The sequence below is a fragment of the Quercus lobata genome, chromosome 2 (genome assembly GCF_001633185.2).
Source record: "Quercus lobata isolate SW786 chromosome 2, ValleyOak3.0 Primary Assembly, whole genome shotgun sequence".
In the NCBI taxonomy this organism is placed as follows: domain Eukaryota; kingdom Viridiplantae; phylum Streptophyta; class Magnoliopsida; order Fagales; family Fagaceae; genus Quercus; species Quercus lobata.
Window position 1 is genome coordinate 90,482,793 of NC_044905.1, and position 26,403 is coordinate 90,509,195.

The 26,403-nt window shown below is 36.2% G+C and overlaps 2 protein-coding genes across 2 annotated transcripts; both read right to left on the reverse strand.

Annotated features, from left to right (window-relative positions):
- Positions 1 to 11,944, reverse strand: LOC115977135 (codeine O-demethylase-like). Its single transcript, XM_031098813.1, has 4 exons — positions 11,599 to 11,944; positions 1,367 to 1,614; positions 649 to 976; positions 1 to 403 (listed from the first exon to the last, which is right to left on the reverse strand). Exons 1-4 carry the CDS (start codon positions 11,830 to 11,832, stop codon positions 167 to 169), a joined length of 1,047 nt encoding a protein of 348 aa, XP_030954673.1. The 5' UTR covers positions 11,833 to 11,944; the 3' UTR covers positions 1 to 166.
- Positions 11,945 to 12,619: 675 nt separating this feature from the next.
- Positions 12,620 to 24,786, reverse strand: LOC115977136 (protein SRG1-like). The gene is made up of 4 exons (XM_031098814.1): positions 24,437 to 24,786; positions 14,413 to 14,660; positions 13,185 to 13,512; positions 12,620 to 12,950 (listed from the first exon to the last, which is right to left on the reverse strand). Exons 1-4 carry the CDS (start codon positions 24,782 to 24,784, stop codon positions 12,714 to 12,716), a joined length of 1,161 nt encoding a protein of 386 aa, XP_030954674.1. The 5' UTR covers positions 24,785 to 24,786; the 3' UTR covers positions 12,620 to 12,713.
- Between the last annotated feature and the right edge of the window lie 1,617 nt (positions 24,787 to 26,403).

Sequence of the window (26,403 nt, forward strand, 5' to 3'; positions counted from 1 at the left end):
TCATTTATGAAAGCCACTTAGACATTCATAGAAATGAAGATAAAGTTCCCCTACATATCATATGCTTTATTTTAAAGCATTATGCACAAGCATCAGAATACAATATAATTCCATAGTTTCACCATCAACTTGCTTCAACACCAGAATAGATAAGCATGAAGAAAATTTAAATTTTTGCTTCCTCGAGTGCTACTTTCCCTTTCTGAAAGCATTCATAGTTGAAAGCAGCAAAGTTTTTCACATTTATATATAGCCTTGGCCTTTTCTCGTCTATCAATTGTCCCAGAGGTCCAATCTCTTTATCCGGCTTTGGCGTATTAAAGGTTGCCACAGATATCCTCAACTTGTCAGTGTTGGTCAATACCCTATGCAGTGGGCTCTTGAAAATTCCATTGCTCATTATCTGCATGATTTCATATACAGCAAACTACATATATATCAATCTTGTAAATTTCTTTTATAGGTTAGGCATATTAGTGCATATTAATTGATTGCATCTATAACATGTCAGTATTATGAACCTTTACTAGTTTAAATATTTTTAAATATTGAATGAATATCACAGTACATTGTATGAAGGTGACATTTCTTTGCATGCAAAACTTGCTTAAGCGCTACTAAGTGACCCTCCAACTGACTAAGTCATACCTGCATTTGATCCCCAAGATTGACAACAAGAGCATGAGGAATTACAGGAACGTTAATCCATTTGTCATCTTTGAAAATTTGAAGACCTCCTACTTCATCATCTTGCAAGAGAACTGTGGTTCCTGATCTATCTGAATGAGCTTTGACACCTAGAACCATATCAGGTCTAGAACAAGGTGGATAGAAGTTAAATCTTGCTTTGATCAGTGAGTTGTCTCCAAACTGGCTTGAGAAGCTGCCCTCTACCAAATTCAAAGCCTTTTCCATGGCCTTAAAGAGTATATCCATCACACCCTTCAACTTCACAACATATTCATGTAGAATATCTCTGTAAAATTAAATAAAGGATTAATCACTAACAATATGAAAATGGACTTTATCTATGGAAATGCTTCACCAAATGCTAGACAAAGGATAAAAAATCGAAGTGAAATGTTAATACTGCTACCAGTTTTATTAGAAAATATTTAAAAATTAACATGATAATAAATGTGATTGATTGATTGGTGCCACATTAACAACATAACAATTGAATTTTTTAATTACTTTTTATATGTTATGGTTAAAAGTTGACGCATCAATTTATTATGTCTATATGTAGTAAAATTTGTAACATTTGTAACATCAAATAAATAAAATTATGTAAATTCTACTTTGATCTCTTCATCATGATGATATTACAAATTGAAAAGAAATAAAAAAAGTATATTAAACTTACTTGAAATCACTTGGATTTTCTGGCCAAAAATTGAGCCTTCTTTGATCTTCTGGGAAGACCTTGAGACATAGGCGATGGCTCCAGTCAAGGATTTGCTTTTCTGAAACTACTCGATCTTGCCCATACTCTTCAACCTCATTTGCTGCTCGGGAGTACTTACGCTTTTCTTCTGCTGGAAGTACAAAAAACTGTTTTGCGACTTCGCGTAACTTGTCAAGTAGTGAACTTGGAATTCCATGACCTATTGCCTGAGGCTTAAAGGTAGCTTATGACAAGTTCTTATGGAAAATGAAATGCTCAAATTCAATTCATTTCTTCTAGGATCTAAACATATTATTAAATCCAGATAAACGTTCAAATATCTATCTGAAAATTTTCTAACTGTTTTCTCTCTAGACTCTAGTGCAGGCAAGCACTTTTTTTTTTTTTTTTTTTTTTTTTTTTTTTTTCAAATTCAAATTCAATAGTTAGAGGTGGAGATTTGAATCATGAATGCTTTTGTTGGAAATAACATATAATGTTAGTTGAGCTATAAGGCTCTTGGTCATATGAATAGGTTTATGATATAAAGTCTTGACTATTGAGTTACAAGGCTCTTGATTATATGAATACGTTTATGATATAAGGTCTAACATAACTAATATTGGTTTTTACTATAATTTTAATACCGTTACATATTCTAGATTTGGCAGTGGCTCATGCTCAAATGCATCTAATATTCTAATCACATTACCCTCCCAAGTACATAATCCTTATTATGCCTTGAATCAAGAAATATCAATTATTATTTATTTAGGCATAATCAGGGCCCAACTTCTCTTTTATATTTATAGAGACCTGTACAAATTTAATAATTTGGGGAGTAGGGATCTGAACCATAGATGTCGCAATTGGAAACATTACATGGAATCAGTTGAATTACAAGATTCTTGACTAAATGCCTTGACGAAATAATTTTCCTAGTAACAAAAAGGATAGCTATTCTGCCTAATGTAGCAGAGAACTTTCGGTGAAAGAGTTTCAAGTTAAATATAAGTCCTAACCTGGAAGCATCCTCCTGAACGAATTACCTCATAAAGTAGAAAAAGCTTGAGAATAAAAAAACCAATTTACCATCTACTAACCATGTTAATTATCAACTAAACCCCTCTTCTAACATTTACAGTTGAGGCGAGTTAGCTTTTACTAAGTGTACTTTGTTAAACAAGCACCATAATACCACACAATTCCATACTTTTACCATCAACTCACTGAAGAGTACAGAACATATCATAAGCAAAGTGAGAAATTGAAAAACTTACATTCAGTACTCCCATTGACATAATTACAAACCTAGCAATTTTCACCTCGCAATTCAAAGAAACGTCAACTTTACTAGTCACAACGCTTTAGAAAATAAGATGATAAAACCATCATTTTATACTCAGAATTATTTAACTGGCCTTCCCCATCACTTATTCTAAATCCTATGTTGATTGCAATCTACATTGTACAATCATAAGTCGAAACCCATATCACCAGTGACCCAGCCGCTTTAGGGCCAACAATAGTTCCTAAAACAGCTAAACTATTACCACATTTTGTAGAGTATAAACGTATGAGTAAAATCTCAAATTGAATAATGATAGGCGAAGAATGTGTTGACCCTTTATGATAAATTAACAAATTGATTTAACCAAGTTAATTAATTAATTCAATTAACATGCAAAACGCGTGGTAGTACAAACAAGTCACCAACTAAGTTAATATGCAGCGAAAAATAAAGTTGACATAGTGATTTGTTTACGAATGGAGAAAACCTCCAAGCCAAAAACCCCACCGGGTGATTTTAAGGTCACTACTCTCAAGAATTCACTATTATCACAACAAGCGGTTACAAGTAAAGGAATCCCAATATCTTAATCCAACCTACAGTTAAACTCTTATCTCAATACCCAATTGGACTTGTTCTGTAGTGACAATCTCTTCTTTTCAATGCACGGCTTTCAGTACGTGACTAACCAATCGATGCGTGGATCCTAGTACGCGACTTTCTCACCAACTTGAGAAAAATGTTTGTTGCAAAGTTCTTCAGTTCATTAACACAATGAAGATCACAAAACTCCTTGGTTACAAAACCCAACAGCATACAACCGCAACAATTTCTTCAAGAGAAAGATGAACTAGGGCAAATTCTGTCTTTGGTTACAATTTGTATGAACAAAATTTTGCCTCACACTTGCGCAACCTTTGACGGCCCTTAAAATAATATTTATATATGTTTAGGGTTATGAGAAAAGAAAACCTAAACAAGTATACACGAATTGGTATGAAATCAGATCTAAAAAACTGATTTTCATAAATCTCAATAGATAGCTTCTCTATCGAGCAGTTGTTAAGCATCGGGCTTACATAGCCTTTTAAACCTTGATAGTTGCTATCTGTCGAGCTTTAAAAACCAGCACTTCTTCACTTGATTCTTGGACAGATTTGCATGGTTTTAACACTTGGACTTGAAACTTTGTCTCTTGAAGTATTAAACACATTTTAGATCTACCCAATTACAAGTAAAATGCGTTTTGTCAAAGGATTAGCCAATTCTATATTGACATATATTCCTAACATGATTCACATATGTCCTAACAATCTCCCCCTTTGGCAATCTGTGACAAAACCATAACAAACAAATGAACATATGAGAGAAGTCATAAATCACTCAACTCATACTCACTTGTTGAATATAATAAAATCTATCCTAACATAAACCCTTGAAAAACTTTGCAAGAAGAGAGTTCATGGCAAGAAAGACTTTGACAAGCTGTATTTCTGAAACACTTTAAACAAAACTCATCAAGGCATCTTAGTGTGAAACAAAAAAAAATTGCATACAATTAATAAGAAGCATGTGCATAGAGAGAGAGAAAAGAAACAACACATGTAGAGACAGGTGAAAGAATATAATAACAACCTCAATATATATAACAAAATGAATACAAGGTTTGCTATCACAATGTATCTAAAAAGGAAAGAAAAGTAAAGATATAAAAATTCCTCACTACATCCCTCAAAAAGAAAACACTTCCCCTAACAAAAATATCTCCTATACTAACTCTCCCCTTAAGTACATGACTACTTTCATACCCAAAACTATTCCCCCTTTTTATCACGAATGACAAATGGCAAGTAACTCAAGTAGTCATCTCGTTGTCACCAGAAGAGCTAGCATCTTCATCCTCATTATCGTCAGAGTCTCCATCATCGTCCTCATCCTTTAAAGCCTCTGGAGAAGGAGAGGGAGATGCCACGAAGCCACCAAGGTGAGCCTGCCATCGTGTAATACGACTGACACAGGTGTTCACCTGACATAACTCATCATTGAGTGTGTTAAGGTGAGCATCCATAATTTGAAGCTGTGCCATGACCGCCTCGAGGGTCACACCACCCATAGAAGAAGAAGGAGTGGATGTGGATGGAGCAGAAGAGGCTGGAGGAGCTGCCATCTCGGTCCGTGGCCACTTCGATTGAAGCTGGGCCTTGCTCCGTCTAACGATCACCGTGTCGATGGCACCCATAACGAAGAAGTGGTCTGACTCGGGATAGGAGATAGAGAAGTGGCAAATGATTTGCGTGATAGCCAAAAGAAAGATAAGCTTATCACGGGTCGTCGTATCCCTATAGACATCTATAAGGGAGAGTATGAAGTCAAAGGGAAAGTCTATGGTAATCCTCTTAATGAGGGACAACAAAAATTAAACACGAGGCTTAGTAATGGAGTTATAGTGAGATAAGGGATAAAGAACAAATGCTATCACCATGTTAAGGAATTGCAGATCTTTTGCAAAGCCCATGCAAGGGGTGTTTTGGCGGTCACTCCAAGATGATCGTGTCTCACAGAAGAGAGACGAGAGTTCGTCTTTAGACACAGTCCTAAGAAGATCATAGTCGGGGTAGTTAGGATGCGCTACCCTTGATACGTGTAGCACCTCGGATATAAGGTCCGAAGTGACTACAATACACGTACCCCAAATGTGAATGAAGAAATGAGGTACAGAATAATCAAAACCATGCATGTTGGAGTAAAACTCCTATATGATCATGGAGGGACAAGTGACTGAGATGCCACACAGTAACTCCCAACCCCTACTGTAGATGACAGTGGGAAGGTCAGTATCGGAAAAATCCGATAGGATGACTTGGCATTTTGAATGAATGCCTCGTTGAAAAAAGTTCTCCAAAAAGTCCTTACGGACTTTATCATCATGGAACCTAACATGAGAGGGGGTAGGATCAACAAAAGTAGATGCCTCAGAATGAAGAGGGTTCTGAGATGGAGTAGATTTCAGTTTAGGTGCCATAGAGCAACTAACCAAGAGAGAGAGAGAGAGAGAGAGAGAGAGAGAGAGAGAGAGAGAGAAAGAGAGAGAGAGAGAGAGAAACACGCAGAAAAGCACTAAATAGTTTAATATCAATAAGATAGAAACAATATTGATACGTATGCATTAAAAATGTATGAACATGTGACATGCAAAAGTAAAAACATCATCGGCTCAACCCAATCTAACCCTACCGGCACACATCATTTCAACAGAGTAAGCACATATCTAAAATGCATGAATCATTGTTAAAATGCAAATGTGATGCAATGCATGATCATTTAAAATCATTTAAACAAAACTCATCCCAAAAATTTCATAAAAACTTCATTAATATTGAAAAACCCCAAAAGTTAGGTCAAAAGAGATGAAATGCATGATAAGATGAGAGAAATGAGATCATACTAGAGGAAGAAATCTCTCTTGAGGCTGAAAAATGAATGGGGAAGAAGTTTAGAGTGAGAAAGAGATGTTTGGGAAGGTGAGGAGTCTAAAAGAGTCAAGAGAGATCAAGAAAAATGAGTGAGAAATCGCGCCGACCCTTTATATAGAAATCCATGATTCTTGATGGATCGAGAAGTATCGAAAGGTGTTGAGATTTAAATTTCAACAAATAGAGCTATCGAGAAGTTATCGAGAGAAGTCCTCAGCAAAGTGACCTCGATGGATTGAGAAGCTATCAAGCATCTATCTAGCATACAGAAACTTCTTCGATAGATCAAGAAGCTGTCGAGCAGCTATCGAGATAAAATCTCAAAAACTTCAATGGATCGAAAATGCGAAAACAGCTATCGAGAAAGGAAGCTTAAGAGGCTCGATAGATAGCCTAGCTGTCAAGAAGTATTGAGAAGCTGTCGAGATTGCTTAAAAACAATTTTTCAAAGAAGAGAAAAACACAGATATGAATGCAAATAAACATGCTACTCAACCAAAGATCCAAAAAACATTTTAAGCCCTTAAAAACATCTCTCAATAAGAATAATGTCAAGCATATAGATCCAAAAAACACTCATACACTAAACAAGTCTAACCAATTTTATATTTCAAAAACAAGTCAAAATAGTTTAGTAAGCATACATTAACACATGTATTCCTTGTGATGGTCAAATCACATTGTACCTGCACATGTATCAAGAGTAGCAAAGAATATTACATGTTGTGTGTGAAAAATATCGCAAGATTGCATAAGTGTCTACACGTTATGACAATTTGAGATATGAGAAAATCACTTTAACTCACACACAATCATAACTGCTTGATGGAGACTATCACCATTGAGGTACATCCTATAACTTCCACATCTCCTAGAAGACATGCTTGTAATTATGTATAAAACATTTTGATTCTTTTTGCTTTTGTTTTTCTTTGCATATTTTCTTTTGTTAAGCATATCATGCATTATGCATGGACATATAAGAGAGAGAGAAAAATTACCCAATGATGTTAAGCTTGTGACATTGCTATGCCGAAGTATACAGATGTCATTTCATGATTGGTGGGCAACAGTGGTGAGATGGTTATTTATGCCTTTCTCTCAGGATTTTCTAGTCCTTCCCATCAAAAAGAGTGATACGAGTGTTAAGTATAAGAGATTACTTAATCTTACTCATTACAAACACGAGTCACAAAGCTCACTTACTTATTTGTGCATAGAGATGCTCATCTAAGTTACAAAAGATACGAAGTTTAGAAAATTTTGTTTCAATGGCCATCCAAGGTACACAAGTAACAATGTATACAAACATATTTTTGTGATTTTTCTTTTTTTATTTATTTATTTAATTTTTATGAAAAAAAAAGGCAAAACTGAAAAAAAAAAAAAAAAAAAAAAAAAAAAAAAAAAAAAAACATGTTAAACAAAGTAAAGCATAAAACTAGATTGTCTCAAAACAAGAAAGCAAAACACACAAGTAATGCAATAAAAAAAAAATAGAGGGAGAGAGAGAAAAGTGACAAAATCACTTCGAGCCTTTTTCCTTCCACACATTAGAAGAACCTTTCCGTTTAGCAAACTCTTGATCCGGCAGTGAGGGGGAAAGATTGAAACCATTCAAGTTTGAAAGGAACATGAAGGCTTTGAGAAGATCTCCAAGAGGAGCAAGAGAGGATAGAAATTGATTCTAGTTTCCTGATGAGATCATACTGTTGCTCTGTTGAGTGGCTAACCACTTATAGCAATTAGGTTGAGTATGTCCAATTGCTCCACAGTGATGACAAAGATGCTGCTTCTTTTGTTTAGACTTTTAGGTATTTCCTTTCTTAGTCCTAGGGTTTCTAGCCTCTTTTTTTATCAAGTTTAGGGGGTTCTCCTAAAATAGATTTACCCTTGTCTTTGTTCTTACTAACTAAAACAGTTTTGACATCAGTGTTCTCAAATTCCATATTGTTAGCAAGAGAAACAAAAACAGTAGTACTAGAGGAAGCAATATTAGGAGAAAAGAAATCATACCCTAAATCGGTTCGATCAGAAACAGATTTCTGTAAGCTGAGCATCTCATCAAGCTTCGCATTTGAAGTCCTCTCCAATTATGCTCTGACTCAAAACAGCTTTGCTTCAAACTTCTTGGTCTTCTTAGCTAAGAAATTATTCTCAAATCTCAGTGCTCCAATGGTCTGATTAGCTTCATCAAACTTTGTGGAGATTTCTTCTCGCTCAAGCTCCACATCACTGAGCTTCTTGGTGGCCAACCTATACAACTTCTCATGCTTTTCAGAGACTTTGTATAGTTTTGCATAGGCTCTGTGGATGTCATCTTACTCATTCATCTTTTCAAACTTAGACTCTACCAAGTCCTTTTCTTCATCCACATCTTCAACAATCCCCTCAGTAGGATTTACAGTGGCAGTGAAGGCATTCAGGATTCCATCATCATCAGTTTTCAAATCATCATCAGGTTTGATATCGCTCAATGTAGTAGCAAGTGCCTTGCTTTTCCCAATGGTCTTGAGATATGTAGGGCATTCTTATTTCATGTGTCCAAAACCTTGACACCCAAAACACTTAGGTCCTGAGGGAATAGTGTACTGATCACCATCATCCTTCTTTCCTTTGTCTTGGCTCTTGAATTGAGACAAATTAGACTACTTGTGGTCTTTGTCAAATCCTTTAGCATTGACATTCTTCATAAACTTTTTGAATTGCCTTGCAATGTAGGATTTTATTTTAGAATCTTCATCGTCTGAATACTCATTTGTGTCATTGCTCTTAGCCTTCAATGCCATGCTTTTACCCTTACTAGATTTCCCAATCCTTGTCAAACTTAACTCATAGGTCTGCAGATTGCCAACCAGTTCTGTTAAAGGAATTTTGACAATATGTTTTGATTCCTCAATTGCGGTGATCTTGGCATGAAATCTTTCGGGTAGAAATCTGAGTACCTTTCTAACAATCTTGGGTTTGGTAATGGTTTCCCCAAGATTAAAGGTTGAGTTCACCATGTCCTTGAGCTTGGCATAGAACTTATCAAACGACTCATCCTCTTCCAACTTGATCTCTTTGAAGCTTGTAGTAAGTCTCTGAAGTTTCGAATCCTTGATAGCCTTGGTTCCCTTATAGGTTGTCTGGAGAATGGTCCATGCTTCCTTTACAGTTTCGCTAGAGGATATCTTCTTAAACTCCTCATTCGTGACCACAATGAATAAAGCATTCAATGCCTTGCTGTTGAAGTTAGCCATCTTAATCTTAGCATCATCCCAATCGGTCGACGCTTCTTCTGACTTAGTCCAGCCTATCTCCACAACTTGCCATACATTTTCATCTAACGACTACAAGAAAGCTCTCATGCATACTTTCTAGTAAGCATAGTTAGTGCCGTCAAATAAAGGAGGCATAATTAACGATCCTCTATCGATGACAACAGAGGGTCAAGAGATCACACAGTAAAGATTAATTCTAATTAGAGTATGCCCGCTTTGATACTACTTGATAGGCCAAGAATATATTTACCCATTGTGATAAATTAACCAATTGATTAACCAAGTTAGTTAATTAATTAATTCAATTAACATGCAAAACGTGTGGTAGTACAAACAAATCACCAACTAAGTTAATATACAGCGGAAAATAAAGTTCACACGATGAATTGTTTACAAATGAGGAAAACTTCCAAGGCAAAAACCTCATCGGGTGATTTTAAGGTCACCACTCTCTAGAATTTACTATTATCACAACAAGCGGTTACAAGTAAAGGAATCACAATACCTTATACCAACCTACAGTTGAACCCTTACCTCAATACCTAATTGGACTTGTTCTGTAGTGACAATCTCTTCTTTTCAATGTACGACTCCTAGTACGTGACTAACCAATTGATGTGTGGATCCTAGTACGCGACTTACTCATCAATTTGAGAAAGATGTTGGCTACAAAGTTCTTCAGTTCATCAACATGATGAAGATTACGAAACTTCTTGGTTACAAAACCTAATGGCTTACAAATGCAGCAACTTTTTCAAGAGAAAGATGATCTAAGGCAAATTCTGTCTCTGGTCACAATTTGTATGAACAAAACTTTACCTCACACTTGCACAACTTTTGACAGCCCTTAAAATAATCCTTATATATGTTTAGAGTTGTAAGAAAAGAAAATCTAAACAAGTATATACGTATTGGTATGAAATTAGATCTAAAAAACTGATTTTCATAAATCTCGATAGATAGCTTATCTATCAAGCAGTTGTCGAGCATCAAGCTGACATAGCCTTTTAAACCTCAATAGATGCTATCTATCGAGTTAGCTGTCGAGTTTTAAAAACTAGCACTTCTTCACTTGATTCTTGGATAGATTTGCATGACTTTAACACTTGGACTTGAAACCTTGTTTCTTGAAGTATAAAATATATCCTTGATCTACCCAATTACAAGTAAATAGCGTTTTGTCAAAAGATTAGCCAATTCTATATTGACATATGTTCTTAACATGATTCACATATGTCCTAACAAATAATAATGAGAAAAATGAGTAGTTAATATAATATAGTTGAGTTTATATCCATTGGGTTTAAGTCTTTTAATTTTAGGTTAAGTATGCCTCTTTATATATATTAACTACTTACGGAGTCAAGATGTTTATCTCCACCAACAAGTTGTACCAGAGTTAATAAATAATTGAGGGCTCGTGGAAAAGATTCGACTAAAAGTGATGAATAAAAGGTCATAAGAGAGTTGATTGATAAGTGAGGGCTCGATAATGGATTTGGAAAAGAAAAGTGATGAATAAGAGATCACAAAGGAAAGGAAGAAGACTAACCCTATGTTTAGATGGAGGGAGATATTCCAACCACCTCCCGAATAATAGACATTTTGGACACATGGTTAGATGACACCTAAAAATTGATGATCATTTTAGTTCTTAAACAAAAAAAAATAGGACTCACATATTGTGGGCCCGAGTAAGGTACACGTACTCCACTTGTACCAATAAATGATCTAAAGACCTCATCCAAACTTTTGTGTGACCAACTCAAGTCCTCTTCCACTTCTTTGTCTTCTTTCCCCGACAACACTACCAACCAAAATTACATTATTGATTCAATGATTACACACACACCAAAGCATCGTGGACATCACAGGTTAAACGAATAAAAAAAAAATTGTAATCTCAAATGCACCCTATCACATTATCCTCTCTGAACATAACCCCTTATTATGCCTTAATCAAGGATAACAATTATTCTTGATTCAGGCATAAACTAATCTGTTTTACTATTGTCTTTCGCATGCTATATTTACAGGATATGATAAATTCTTTTTTTTTTTTTTTGAGGAAAAGACAAGCAGGTTCTAAAATAAATCTAGAGTACCTTGATGAAATATTATCCCTAGCAACAATAGGAATAGCTATTCTGTCTAATTAAGTAGAGAACAATATTAAGTACTAACCTGGAAGCACCCTCCTGAGTTTAGAGCTGATCTTAGTTTCTCAAGTTCATTCTCTACTTCTTTAGGATCATGTGATGAAGATAGGGAGAAGATGCTGATATTGATTATAGGAATTGAGGCTAGTGGATCAGAAGACTCTATAGATCCAAAGCTGCAATCTTTAACTATGTATTCTTGTGGTGGTTCTTCGCTATTGATGGACATTTCTTCCACACTCTTGGAAAATGTATCCATTTTAGCGGAAAGGAAGACTACTCTGTCAGTGACGTACACTGTCCGCGAGGTTACAGCTCACAAGACTATAGGAGCAAAATTAGTACAGTACCAAGGAGGCACATGCCTTTCAAAGCTTTTGATGATTGTGGATAAAAATTGGGTACCCATTCAGATGATAGTGTATATAATATTCAATCCGTTTGATCATTACTTTAACAATATTAATATAATAGAGTAATATAATTTGCCTAACTAGTAATTTTTAAGTAGTATGAAAAAAGATATCTTTTTCTTTTATATTTATGATAAAGTTTTCTCATTAAATTCATGATAGAGTTTACTATGACTATGTTTGGTTGGGTGGGTTTTAGGGAGGATGAAAAAAATAAGAGAGTGGAAAATATGAGAGAAAATGAGTAAAATCTCAAATTAAATAATAATGAGAAAAATGAGTGGTTAATATAACATAGTTGAGCTTATTGTTGTAATAATAAACTAGTCGTGCACACAGGTGGACCTCCTAATCTTGGACCATAGATCAAGCATTTTGTCCCATAGATAGAACTAATAAACGGATCGATGGGTTTATGATTTGTCCTGATTGGGTTTAGATTGGATTTGGGTTTGATCACGCTGGGTGGACTAGATTGTTATTCTTGTGACCCTTACTCTGAAACATGAAACATTTTCCCTCCTCGGATTTCAAAGGTTTCATTTGAATATTTGCTAACTCTCCACTACCAAGATTGAAACTCACTCATCTTTTCATTTATCAACCCATTTAATCCAAATAAATAATATACAATAATTAGAAATATATCCATTTATTCAATCATTAATATTTAAATGGACGAACGGATCTTTACTAATACAATCCACAAGAGACAAAGGTACAAAAACTAGTATCTCACTGCATCAATTGGTCTCTTTCCCTGCTGGTAGTACTGGAAATAAGTATCAACATAATTCTTCACCTTTTTGTATAGTCTCGGCCTTGAGTCATTGAACAGCCTGCCTATTGGTTCAATCTCTTTATCAGAGTCTGGAGAACTGAACACTGCCAACGAAATCCTCTCCCTTTCTGAATTTGTCACTACTCTGTGCACTGGGCTCTTGAATATTCCATTACTCATTATCTGTGCATCATATGAAACCCATTGTATCATACGAAACCAATTCTAAAACAAATTTACATATTCTCGTAGGCATAGTTTCTAGTTGAAATTAACTGAATTGTACAGCTTGGGTCATCAAAAGTGAACTTGGTGTGAGTGTAGATGTTGATTACTTTTTGAATAGCTTAGAATATATAGTTGCTAGACACTGGGGGTTATGTTGAACATGTGAAAATCTCAGTACATAGCTATTACCTCTGCTTGATCACCTATATTTATAAGAAGAGCCTGAGGAATGACTGGAACTCTGATCCACTGGTTGTCTTTCAGGAATTGGAGGCCTTCCACCTCTTTGTCTTGCAAAACAAATGTGATTGCTGATCCATCTGCATGTGGTTTAAGGCCAAGAACAAGATCAGGCCTTGGACATGGAGGATATAAGTTGAATCTTGCAATCATTGTTGGTTGTTCTCCCATCTGCTCCAAAAAGCAGGTATCCTCCAAATTTAGTAACTTAGCCATGGCTTTGAGGATGACTTCAGTTATGAGGCTCAACTCCATGGCATACTTGAGTAAAATATCCCTGCAGTTTTTTTTTTGGTAACTAATCAGTTTGACTTATAGTATTCAACCTGTATTTTCTATAGATGGAGAGCCAGCCATTCACTGCTGCCACCGAGGCACCAACCATATGTTATTATGGATGATAGTGTTTTTTGGATGCTATGGAAAACAAAATCAAGGTAATGGTAAAATGATTGTTTTTAGGGATCTAAAGGTGTTAAAATCATTTTTGAGACAAGTAGGGAAATAATTACTAGTGAAAACTCTGTGGTGGTATTGATAAAATAAAACAGAAAGATTAAATTATACTTTTCACCATAAAATTTTGAGTTGTTTTCAACTTGGTCCTTTAATTTGAGATTTTTTTTTTTGGGTGTGTGTTTGTTTTAGTCCATTAAGTTTGATTTCAATTTCACAATTTTCCTTTCCTCCATCCTGATAACTCATCTGAGTGTTAAGTGTCAGCAAAACAATGTTTTCTTTTTTCTTTATTTGTTTTAAAAAAATTTCTCCTCTCTCTTAACAGCCATATTAGTCACTCAGGAGATGGAAGAATCATTTTGAATACGAAATCAAATTTGGTGGACTAAAATGCATAATTTCAAACTTAAGAAATCAAAATGAAAATAATTAAAAAAATTTCTTGATATAAGATAGAAATTCTATTCTAGCTTAATCTAAGTGTATATGTGTATGAAACTCCCTCCTAATCAATTCATACATATATGTGTATGAATCCCGGTCCTTACCCCTCACATTCTACAAGCATTTATACTTGTGGAGTAACCATCGCGTTAAGGGTGTGCGGAGGTAATAATTTTAAACTTTATAAGTGTCAAAATTTATGCTTGAAATTTGTAATGAATGACCATTAATTGCTGTTGTATTCTTTATTCAGAAGGAAACAAAACATGATTACCTGAAATCTGTGGGATTTTTAGGCCAAAATGTGAACTTTCGTTGGTCTTCTGGGTTAACCATGAGATACAATCGGTCAGTCCAATCAAGTATTTGGTGGTCTGAAAAGATAATATCATTTCCATAACCTTCAATTTTGCTGGCTTCTCTGGAGTATTTACGCTTCTCCTCCATTGGAAGTGAAAAGAATTGCTTGGTAACTTCATGGACTTTGTCTAGAAATGAACTTGTTATTCCATGATTTATTGCCTGAAACTCCAAAACCAACTCTTAAGTATGTTATAAGTGTTAGGTTCTAAAGATTTAGGATTAAATGTTTAGATTCCTATTTTATTTATGTTGGCAAACTGAGAACAGAAACATGTTTAGGTTAGGTGTTTAACATTGCTCAAGATTGTACAAATCAAGTTTCAAGAACATTCAAGCTACAGAAAGGAGAGTTCAAGTTCAGTGAAGCACGACCGATCGAAAATTACATTTGACCAATCGAAAAATCATAATGTAAGGTTGAAATTGATCAACCATTTTGTTGGCTTTATTCCGTGCCAAATTTGCTTGTATTTCAGCAATTAGTAACTCTGTATTTAGGTGGGTTTGTTGTAAGGATAGTGAGTGAGACAGAGTGTTGAATGCTCAAGAGTGTGCAAGAAAACAGAGTCTCGCGGTTGGATCTCGCGGGTTACTCGCGGCTGCATGCCGCCAGAAGTAGCACACGTGCCAAGCATGCCAGAAGTTGAACCGTCATGTTAGCTGGAGCACTACAGGACAAAATAGGACAACTGGCCATTCTGTTATCGCGTAGCTGGATCTCGCGACTCAGTCAAGTCGCGAGGTCAAGCCGCGAGCCACCCCTGTTTTGAAAAACCTGACGTTTCACATTCTTTTCTCACCCCAGTATAAATACCCCTCATACCCACAAAAGAAAGAGGGCTTCCAGAGAGAATTTTGAGAGAGAAACCTTAGAGTAAAACAAAATTAATTCATCTATAATCTTTACATAAGAGTCTCTTCAAATTCCTCAACTCTCTTCCTCTCCATTGTTAAATCCTTGAGAGGTATTTTACCAAAACCTTTTTCTCACCATATCCATTACTGTGAGAGAGCTGTTTAGTGTTCTGGAAAGCAGTTAGGAAGGAACAAAATTACATTGGTTGATGCTATGGTCAAGTAGCGGAATCCGGGAAGCTAGAAAAGAAATAAGTTCGGCGCAACCTTGTTGGAGCAAGAAGCTTGGAGGGCTTAGGTGCACTGGGTAGATTAGGTTTGGAGGGTCTATTGCTGTCCATGTATCCCAACTACATTTTCTAGTGGATTGTTTACCGCTTGGAAGGCGGCAGAGAGGTTTTACGCCGAGGGCTTCAGTTTCCTTTTCAATAACACATCGCGTGTTGTCCTTGGGTTTGCATCTTCCTTCCCTTTTATCTTTGCCTTTTATTATCTGCTGTGGGTTGTGATTTTAATTTGGCTTAGTTTGTTTTTCAATTCTGTTTTATAGTTTTTGTTCATTTTCCGCACACTAGTTGTTTGACATAAAACTTGAATTGGTTAATTTGTAAATTGGGGGTCTAAACGTTCAAGGGTGTTTTTACACTATTTGAACTTTCAATTGGTATTAGAGCAGGTACACTTCTAGTGGTTTCATTACCATAGTGTGATCCTTGACTCCCTATTGAGATGGATTGGTCTCAATCCCTAAATGCGTCTCCATATTTTGATGGTAGTAATTATGCTTTTTGGAAGGTTCGCATGAGAGCATTTCTGTGTTCCATTGATGAATCTGTTTGGGATGCTGTTGAGATAGGTTGGACCAGACCTGAGGCAGCCAAATCCACGTGGGATAAGGCAGCACTCACTTCATCTAATGCTAACAGTAAAGCACTCAATGCTATTTTCTATGGTGTGTCTCCAGATGAATTTCACAGGTGCTCTCACATTACCATTGCCAAAGAAGCATGGGAGATATTGGAGACCACTTACGAAGGCACGAAGAAAGTAAAAGATACCAAGCTGCAGATGCTAACCACTTGGTTTGAGGAGCTAAAAATGAGTGAGGATGAGTCCTTTGACTCTTTCTATAGCAAGCTGAATGAGGTGATTGTAAGCAAGTTCAATTTGGGAGAGAAAATAGAGGATTCTAAAATTGTAAGGAAGATCCTTCGATCATTGCCGGAAAGTTTTCGTGCCAAAGTGATAGCGATTGAAGAGAGTAAGGACCTTGATGACATAAAAGTCCAGAAGCTGGTTGGTTCTCTTTAGACTTATGAAATGTCACTGCCCAATCAATGAAAGAGTAAATCTCTTGCTCTTAAGACCATTAATGAAAAGGTGGAAGACCATGACTTATTGGAAGAAGATGTGGTTGACAAAGATGTTGCACACCTTCTAAAAAATTTCCAAAAATTCTTGAAATTCAAGAATAATGGCAAATTTGGTGATAAAGGAAAATCCCAAAGTTCAGGAAGGGAGAAAAGGGAATTCAAAAAGAAAGATGGAAAAGAATCTCAATCTACACAAGGTGTCACTTGTTTCAAATGCAACGGGCATGGACACTTTAAGAAAGAATGTCCGAATTATTTAAAATCGAAAGGCAAAGTGTATACCATGATATTGAGTGACTCAGATTCATCCAACTCAGAGTCTGAGGAAAGCTGTGACGGAGAAGGGAATTATTCAGCTTTTATGACTATTACCCATGATGAGTCTTCAGACGAGTTGAATCTGCTTGTACAAGAGCTTGGAATACATAGTGATGGAGAATCATTTGGAGCTATTGAGGAATCAGATGCAGAAGAAGATGAAAACACAGCCAATCTTCAAGACAATTATAACTCACTGCTAGAGAGGTCGGGTGAGTACACAAGGGTGGCAAAGGCAACTGTGAGAAAGATGAAGAAGTCAGAGGAGGACTATAAAAGTCCCCTAATTCGCTATAAGGAGGCCAAGTGTGAGATAGAAATATTGAATGGTGAGCTGTCAGAAGCCTATACAAAAGTAAGATTTCTTGAGTAAGAGGTTGTTCAAGCAAATGCCAAGATAGAGAGGGTTTCCACCAAGAAGCTAGATGATGTTATTTCATCTCAAAAGAGCTTTTCAAACAAATCCGGATTGGGATATACCGGAGGAAGTAGCTCATCTGGCAATATCACTAAAGAAGTGAAGTTTATAAAGGCCAAAGAATCAGCTGATGTTGGTCCTACTGCTGAGAAGCCCATGATAGAGGAGAAGAGGAATGTGGGGAACGAACGGTTGTTGAATACATGTAATCAATCCGTGGGCAGGTCTGAATCCCAAGCCAAGTCTCGTCCACGACCACAAAGAGGTCCTAGATCGAACTATGTGTGTCATCACTGCGGACTTCAAGGGCATACTCGACCAAATTGTCAAAAACTGAGAGTAATGAATAGTATAACTCCTCAAAGGTCACGAGGACCTAGAAATGATAGGAGAAATTGGGCTGGTGAACCATTAATAGATCAAAACGGTGATCCCGGAATGATGAACGTCATGAAGATGATTGAGCATTCACCAACTGCTTGGAAAGCTTCACATGAAAGTTTGAAAGCCCTAACTCCCGTACCCAATTCTATAAGGAAATCACCCTAACGCAAGTGACGTGTGGGTGAAAAAGGGTACTCATGCATAAGCATTACAACATGTCCATGCATCAATACTTCCTATGCTTTGTGACGGCGTTTGATTATTTGCTTATTGTTTATGTTGGTGGTTGTTTGTTTGTCTGTTTGTGCATATTTTTGTTCAATTTTTGTTTTTGATCAATCTTTTTCTTCTTATGTGTCAAAAATCCAAAAACCACATAAAAATTGGAAAATCAAAAAGTTTGATTGACATTGTTGAGTTTTGTCTCAAAACTTGTTTTGCCTTGTACCTTTATGCTAATGACTTTGTACATTTACGATTGTAGCTTGTTTCTTTGCACTCTTATCACTGTGGGAGAAATCTTGAAATCTATGTGATTGTTGTAAATAAATCTTTAAACTTGTCATAAATGATTAGTGAATGGTTTTGTTGATCTTGAGACATGCATAGACTTGTATCTATATATCTTCCTACTCTTTATTTTTGTTTTTGCTAAAAAGAGCTCACCAAATGTAAATCTCCAAATGAAAAGAGATATTGAGCTGTAAAAGTCTGTCGCACATACTAGTATTCGACTAGGAAAAAGAAAAAGCGACCAAAAATTAAAGTGAATGTTTATTCAAAAAGCCAAAGGCTATCTCATCAAAGTGAAACATCAAATATCACTCTCACAATGAGATGTGATTGTCTCAAAAGGATCAAAAAGATCAAATGTTATGATTGAAAGTGGAGTCAAATGTAAAGCTCCAAATTATGTTATCAAGTTTTGTGGGAGGTCATATATGCATACTTCTATAATTGAGATGGGTCACATGATCTAGTGCTATTTGTGTATGCCTTGGTTAAATTGATCATTGAAGCTTCACATTAGACTAAGGACTATCTCATTGTTGATATTCACACACAACACACAAGTTTATATTCAATAAATGCCATATTCATTTGTGTGATTGTACTTGATAAAATGTGTTTTCACATACTCAATCTTTGTTGATTCAAGTACAAAAAGATTTTTGAGTGTTTTAGGTGTTTTTGGAAAGTATTTTGTTCTTCAAAAACTGAAAATTTCAAAAAACATTTTTGCCTTGTTTTGGCGACTCAGTCACAAGTAAGTTAAGTCGCATGACACAGTCGCGAGCTCGCGGGTCAATTTTGGCAACTTGTTCGCGAGTGGAATGTCTAGTCGCGAGGAGTACACAGAGATTTTCGCGGCTCAGCTCGCGACTTCCTTGCGGGTATACCTTCCAGTCGCGAAAAACACTTAGAAAATTTTTCAAAGCTTTTGTCTTGAAGTGTTTGGCGGGTGGATCTGGCAACAATCTGGCGACTTACCTCAGCCGCGAAAAACGCGTGTTTTGCACAGTGAGGGTAGTTTTTAAAATCTTTTTCAGTTTTCCCTCGAACTTTTTGTGACTGTTCATCTTCTCTCTCAACTGTCTCCTTCACAAACGCTCCGTGTAACCCATTTTGAACTCCATTGTTGCTTCATTTCTTCTCAAAATCATCAAGAAAAGGTATGAGTCTTCTCTTCCTCACTTCATATGTTATGTTTTGTGTGTTACTTTCTTGCTTTTTGGGTTGTTATTTTTGTCATATTGTGTTCAATCGTTTTACTCTTTGTGTGCTAGGTATGGTGGATTGTGTTTGATGCTGATTTCATCTGGTGTCGTTTTGTTGCTCACAATGTTCTTATCTTTGTTCTGTGCTTTGGCATTTGTTAGTGTTTATACTCTTTTGGGAAATGGGTTTGGTGTTTTTCTGGTTTTTACTCCATTTGTGTGTATGAAAGTTTACTTGTGTTTGTGGTTTTGGATTACCTATCTTGTATCACTATGTTTTTGTTGTCATTACATGTGTGTGATTCTGTCTTGAGTGTATTACTTTAATACATTCAATTTTCTGTTTGATTTGTCCCACTGCCATCTTTTTGGTTGTATGTGGTTTTCTTTGTGCATTTCAGGCTCATGGTAGATTGTCTTATTGATAGTTGTCTTTAAGTTTGTCTTACTCTGTGCTCTTTTGCACTTTCACCATTGTGTTGCACCTGCCTCATTCTATATTGTCATGACTTAGGTTTGAAATTGTGTGTGATTTCTATGGTTTACATTCATTTATGAATCTAATCAAGTTGATATCTGTCCTTTGTGGTGCTGTTTTTGGTTCTTTGCTATGTGCCTATTCTCTTGCAGATGTCTCGTTGATCCTCTAAGGGCAAAAACATTGTTATTGATGATCCATCAACCCCAGTTGCTAAAAGGACTCGACTCTAATCTCAATCATCTCAAGACTCTAATTTGGAGAGGTTCAAAACCCCGCTTACCTCACACATCTACTCAAACATTTTTGACAAGGCATCTCCTATAGTGGAACGGGTGGTTGAGTTTGACACCTTAGGGACCACTTTTATCCCTCGAATCTTTGAGCCACGAGATTGGGCAAACTTATTTGGGAATTTTGTCGATCCAATGGATGAACTGGTTAAGGAATGCTACTTTAATACAAGTGATCTTGGAGTTGAACTAATTTACTGGGTCAGAGGAAAGGAATTTGCCATCTCCCCGAACTCCATAGCCGATATTCTCCGCATCACTAGACCTCAGAATGTGGATCTAACTCCGTACGATGATCGAACTCCAGAGACTCAAGACATTCTACAAGTTCTAGGATCTGATCATGAAGTATCAAGTACAGGCACATCCATAAGCACCGCAAAGTTTGCACCAGAGCTGACCACACTAAAGTTGATCATGTTCTCTAATCTCTACCCACTGTCCAACACTACCTTCATAAATCTTGGAAGAGCTCAATTCCTTTGTGATCTTATTACAGGAGCCCTCATTGATATCTGTGCCCACATCTTTCAAACCATGAGGAAGAACGCGACTCGATTTGCAGCTCGAGGATGTATTCCATTTTGCTGTCTCATCATGAAGTTCATTCTTCGTGAAGGCATTGTTCCTCCCTTAGATGGAAAAATGTTGACCCGTCTGTGTCCAATTTCCATGTTCACTCTACAAGCCAGTAGAAGTCATTCCTCTAAAACACCAAAGAATGCACACATCTCTCCGGTTACTCCATCTACTCCAGAGTCAGAGACACCTGTACATACCACACCTACTTCACATGTCATCCCTGAAGTTCCACAATCTAGCATTCCGCAAGCACAGTCTGATCCTCAAACTGATAGAATAGGTAGTTTGCTTGAAAATATTCAGAAACGCATTGATGAAATGGTGACACTTCTCTACTCCACCAACAACCATGTTCGAATGCGACTTGAGTCCATGGAGAATCAACTAGAAGCTATTCAACAAAAGTTAGACGACAGCCTTTAGCTATTCGTGCCAAAAAGGGGGAGAGCATTCAGTAAGGGGGAGAAAGCTCAAAGGAAAGTGTGTATAGTAATAGGGGGAGTACCCACATACTTTTGTTTTAGACTTATCCTTTAAATTTATAGGTTTATGTTTTTGGATATTTATTGTTACTATGGGTTTGATACATTGTGGTTTTGGTATATTTTTGTTTCTAACTCATAACTCATAAACTTGGTTTACTTTATAGATTTATATATTGTTGTTATTCTTCAGAAGTATATTGTTTTTGTACCCATGTTGCTTTTGTAAGCTTTTAGGGTTTATGTTCTTTTATTGTAGGCTTTATGGTTTGTACCATACTTTATGCAGCCTCTTTGTTTTTGTTAAATCGGTACTTCTATCCAAATGTCATGTATTTTCTGGTTAAGTACTGTCACTCTTGTGCCCTTGTAGGATTGTTCCTAAATGCATATACTTAGTGTATTATGCATTAGTTGAGTGTTGGGCATGCAAATAACTTGCATTGCTCTTGTTTGCTTGTATGTTCAAGTGTTCATTCCAAGTGTGAATGAGCATTGTGATCACTACCTTATAGTGATTACTTGTTTGATCAAGCCATGGTTTGTTTCTTAACTTTATCCTTACTTGATCACCTTATGCTTGTTTCATATGCATTTCATGTTTTCTGTATACAATGATCATGGTGTATTGTTGTGTTTCAGGAGTTTCATGTTCATATGATTTAAGTGCCTCACAGTTTCTAGAATTAGGCGTGAGTGAGTTTTGCTCAACTGTTCCCAACTCACATGTTAAGTCTAGAGTTTGTTTTAGGATTTTGTCTCGGAATAACCAAAGAGGGAGATTGTAAGGTTGAAATTAATCAACCATTTTGTTGGCTTTATTCCGTGCCAAATTTACTTGTATTTCAGCAATTAGTAACCCTGTATTTAGGTGGGTTTGTTGTAAGGGTAGTGAGTGAAATAGAGTGTTGAATGTTCAAGAGTGTGCAAGTAAATAGAGTCTCGCGGCTGGATCTTGCGGGTTACTCATGGCTGCAAGCCGCCAGAAGCAGCACACGTGCCAAGCATGCCAGAAGTTGAACCGTCATGCTAGCTGGAGCACTACAGGACAAAATAGGACAACTGGCCATTCTGTTATCGTGCGGCTAGATCTCGCGACTCAGTCAAGCCGCGAGGTCAAGCCGCGAGCCACCCCTGTTTTGGAAAACCTGACGTTTCACATTCTTTTCTCACCCCAGTATAAATACCCCTCATACCCACAAAAGAAAGAGGACTTCCAGAGAGAATTTTGAGAGAGAAACCCTAGAGTAAGACAAGATTGATTCATCTACAATCTTTACATAAGAGTTTCTTCAAATTCCTCAACTCTCTTCCTCTCCATTGTCAAATCTTTGTGAGGCATTTTACCAAAACTTTTTTCTCACCATATCCATTACTGTGAGAGGGCTGTTTGGTGTTCTGGGAAGCAGTTAGGAAGGAACCAAGTTACATTGGTTGATGCTATGGTCAAGTAGCGGAATCCGGGAAGCTAGAAAAGAAATAGGTTCGGCGCAACCTCGTTGGAGCAAGAAGCTTGGAGGGCTTAGGTGCACTAGGTAGATTAGGCTTAGAGGGTCTATTGCTGTCCATGTATCCCAACTACATTTTCTAGTGGATTGTTTACCGCTTGGAGGGCGGCGGAGAGGTTTTATGCCGAGGGCTTCGGTTTCCTCTTTGATAACACATCGTGTGTTGTCCTTGGGTTTGCATCTTCCTTCCCTTTTATCTTTGCCTTTTATTATCTGCTGTGGGTTGTGATTTTAATTTGGCTTAGTTTGTTTTCCAATTATGTTTAATAGCTTTTGTTCATTTTCCGCACACTAGTTGTTTGACATAAAACTTTAATTGGTTAATTTGTAAATTGGGGGTCTAAACGTTCAAGGGTGTTTTTACACTATTTGAACTTTCACATAGTAAATCAAATTTTGCAAAATTTAAATTAGGCCCACGCTCGCAAAAACGTTTAGGGTTTTAGTCTAACACTTCTAAGTCTAAAAGGAACACTCTAACTATGTTTTGAAGACTCTTGAAAGACTTGTGAGTTACTTCTGTGAGATCTGAGTGTTTCTGTAACCTTCTAACTCTACAAGTGTTTACCGAAACAAGAACTCTAATCAAGTACTGGTGAAATCTAGTTGCTGCTACAAGATCAAAAACTGGTGATCTAAACCTTTGAGTGGGATCTCAAAGTCATAAGTGTGGGAGCTTGTGTGTTGCAAATCTAAGAGAGAAGAGTCTATGGAGTCGGAGCTTGCAAGTGGTCGTGTCAGTAAGTTCTACTAGTGGTAGCAATAGATTTAGGTTTAAATCTTTTGTAAACTTTAATTCTTTTTTAGTGGATTTGTTTACCTTGAGGATAGTTAAGTCAATTTTTTCTCAGATTTTTACCTTGAGATGGTTTGTTTCTTTGGTTTTCTTCGGTGATCATATCTGTGTGTTATTTTCTTTTCTACTGTGCATGATATGATATTTTGTTGTTTAATCTAGATCTCATAATTAACCTAAGTAAACACTTGACTTATTCATTAGGTTAAACAATTTGTTTTAAGGGGTCTAAACAAACAAACAATAAGAGTGATGAAAGGTCTATATTATTTTTTGGCTGAAAGATGTCAATGGTTGAGACTAGACCATTTCAAAAGTTAGAAGTATGAAACGCGCATGGAAAGAATAGAATCCATAACTTATTACTCTCTTTTTTGATAATCTATAACTTATTACTTAAATTAAGATAGCATAGGAGTATCATAATTGTAAATTTTAAGCTTTGAACTAATTTCCTTCCATTCGGATATATATATTTAATTATTTTTGAGATGATTTAGAGTGTCAAAATTCATAATATATAAAATAAATAATCAATATATGTATATTAAAAAAAAAAAAGCTAGCGGTTCTAAACAATGAAGTACTTGTAGCTTAGTTAGAGAGCCGAAAATTGTCATTTAAATTTGAGTCTCCATGTCCAAATATAACTATGGGAACCTGATAACTCTATAGAACAATATATATCTATATAGGTTGTTGTTAATCAGTAAGTGCTATGAAATCAAACCTGAAAGCAACCCCATGAACTGAGTGCAGACCGAAGCTTCTCTAGCTCTTCTGCTACTGTGGTTGCCGAAGATTGGAGGATACCAAGGTCTATGACTGGAATTTCATTCAGAGGAGTATGAACATCAGCCACTCCTCCTGTACTGTTTTTATAAACATAATTATCTGGTGGCTGTCCATCATTGATGACCAGTTCTTGGACACTTTTTGATAGTAAATCTTCCTTGGTAGCCTTATTAGGAGTGGGAGATTCAGCCATGTCTCTGCTGGAAGCAGCCATATACATACATACAACTAAGGAACACTTACACAGAGTCTTGGTTGATGTTATCTCTAAGGATAAGCACATGACGCAACATGGATACTCATAAAACACTAGGATACAACTATAGTAAAAGTACCACATACACATTTGTGGCGGTTCTTAATCGCCGCTATAGATTACTCAGGATATACGGTCAATTTATTGCGGCAGTTTGATTACTGCTGCTATAGGTGTACTTTTTTGGGGCGATTCTTATTAAGAGCTATAAAAAAGGCCTAGAATATCATCAAATTTTTGTAGTGAAGGTGACTCATACATGGCCTTATAAAAAAGTATTAACACCTTCCTAGTGGGGTAGATTTGTTTCCCCCTCTTTAGCTACCTCTACTTTAAAATCAATTTCATTCAAAATAATTAATTTTGTTAATTTAATGATAATCGACAATATTTTGACAAAATTGTTCACAATTAGTTTTACTCTAGTGCTATGCTATATAACTTAATAATTTAAATTGTGCAATAAAAAGCTTTAGTTGATCCTTGAACTATGTGATAGAGTTTAATTTGGTCTCTAATTCCAAATTTCCAATAATAGTTGATATTAAATTAAAAATTTTTGGTTTGCTAAGAGCAAGACAAGCAGCACAACAAGGAGGTTACATCATATCATATCATATACTATATAACTAGTCGCTAACCCGTGCAATACATAGGAAAACTATTGTGTAAGTAGATGTTAACAACTATTTGTCTCTTCCACTTTGATTGTACATAGTCGCTAACCTATGCAATGCACGGAATAATTAGAGAAAAATAATATATATTTACTTTGCTTAAAAACTCACTTTAAAATGAATAGGCTGGCTTTCTACTCATAATATGACTCAACATACTCAAAAACTGGAATCACGTTTGATTAAAGGAAAATTGAACAATATCAACTATTGCAAAAATGGTAAAAGAACAAAAATATATAACAAATGAAAGTTTTCCATTATGTGATGCTTTTTGTTGTTCTAAATAAAATATCTTATAATGTATATTATTTTACATGTAAAATATTTTTAGTAAAATGTTTTCATTTTACGGTACTTAGTTGCATAATTGGAAATGTTTTAGAAATCATTTTTTAGTGTTTGTTTTTCAGTAAAATAAAAATAAAAATTCCATTGTTCTCAAAACCCACCAAATGCAAGCACAATTACACAACTACGCACATAACCCACCATTAACAACCGCCCAAAATTCTAGATCCGTAAGGGAAAAAAAAAGGTTATGATAGCCAACCAAAAACCCAAATCTAAAAATCTGACCAAATTTGCTCCAATCTCCACAAACTCCAATCTCATCCCAACCACCATCAGCTAATATCCAGTACAGCCATAACCCCAAAAAGAAGAAGGGGAAAACTTAACCCACATTGCAGCAAACGCATACAACCCAACTGCCAAAGTAGACAACCACCACAATACAACCCAACCTTCAATCCATACCCTCAAACCCAATGAAAACTCACATCTCTATGTCTCTAACTAACCCATAGCATGCCTCTCAACGACATTGACTTGAGCAGTGATAGCCACCTACACATTGATTTCTCATTGGGAGTTTTGGGTGTGGAAGTTCCGAGCAAAAGAGAGACAATTAGGGGTGGCTAACAGTGAGCGTTTTAGGTGAAGGGACAAGAGGGAGATTTGGTAGAG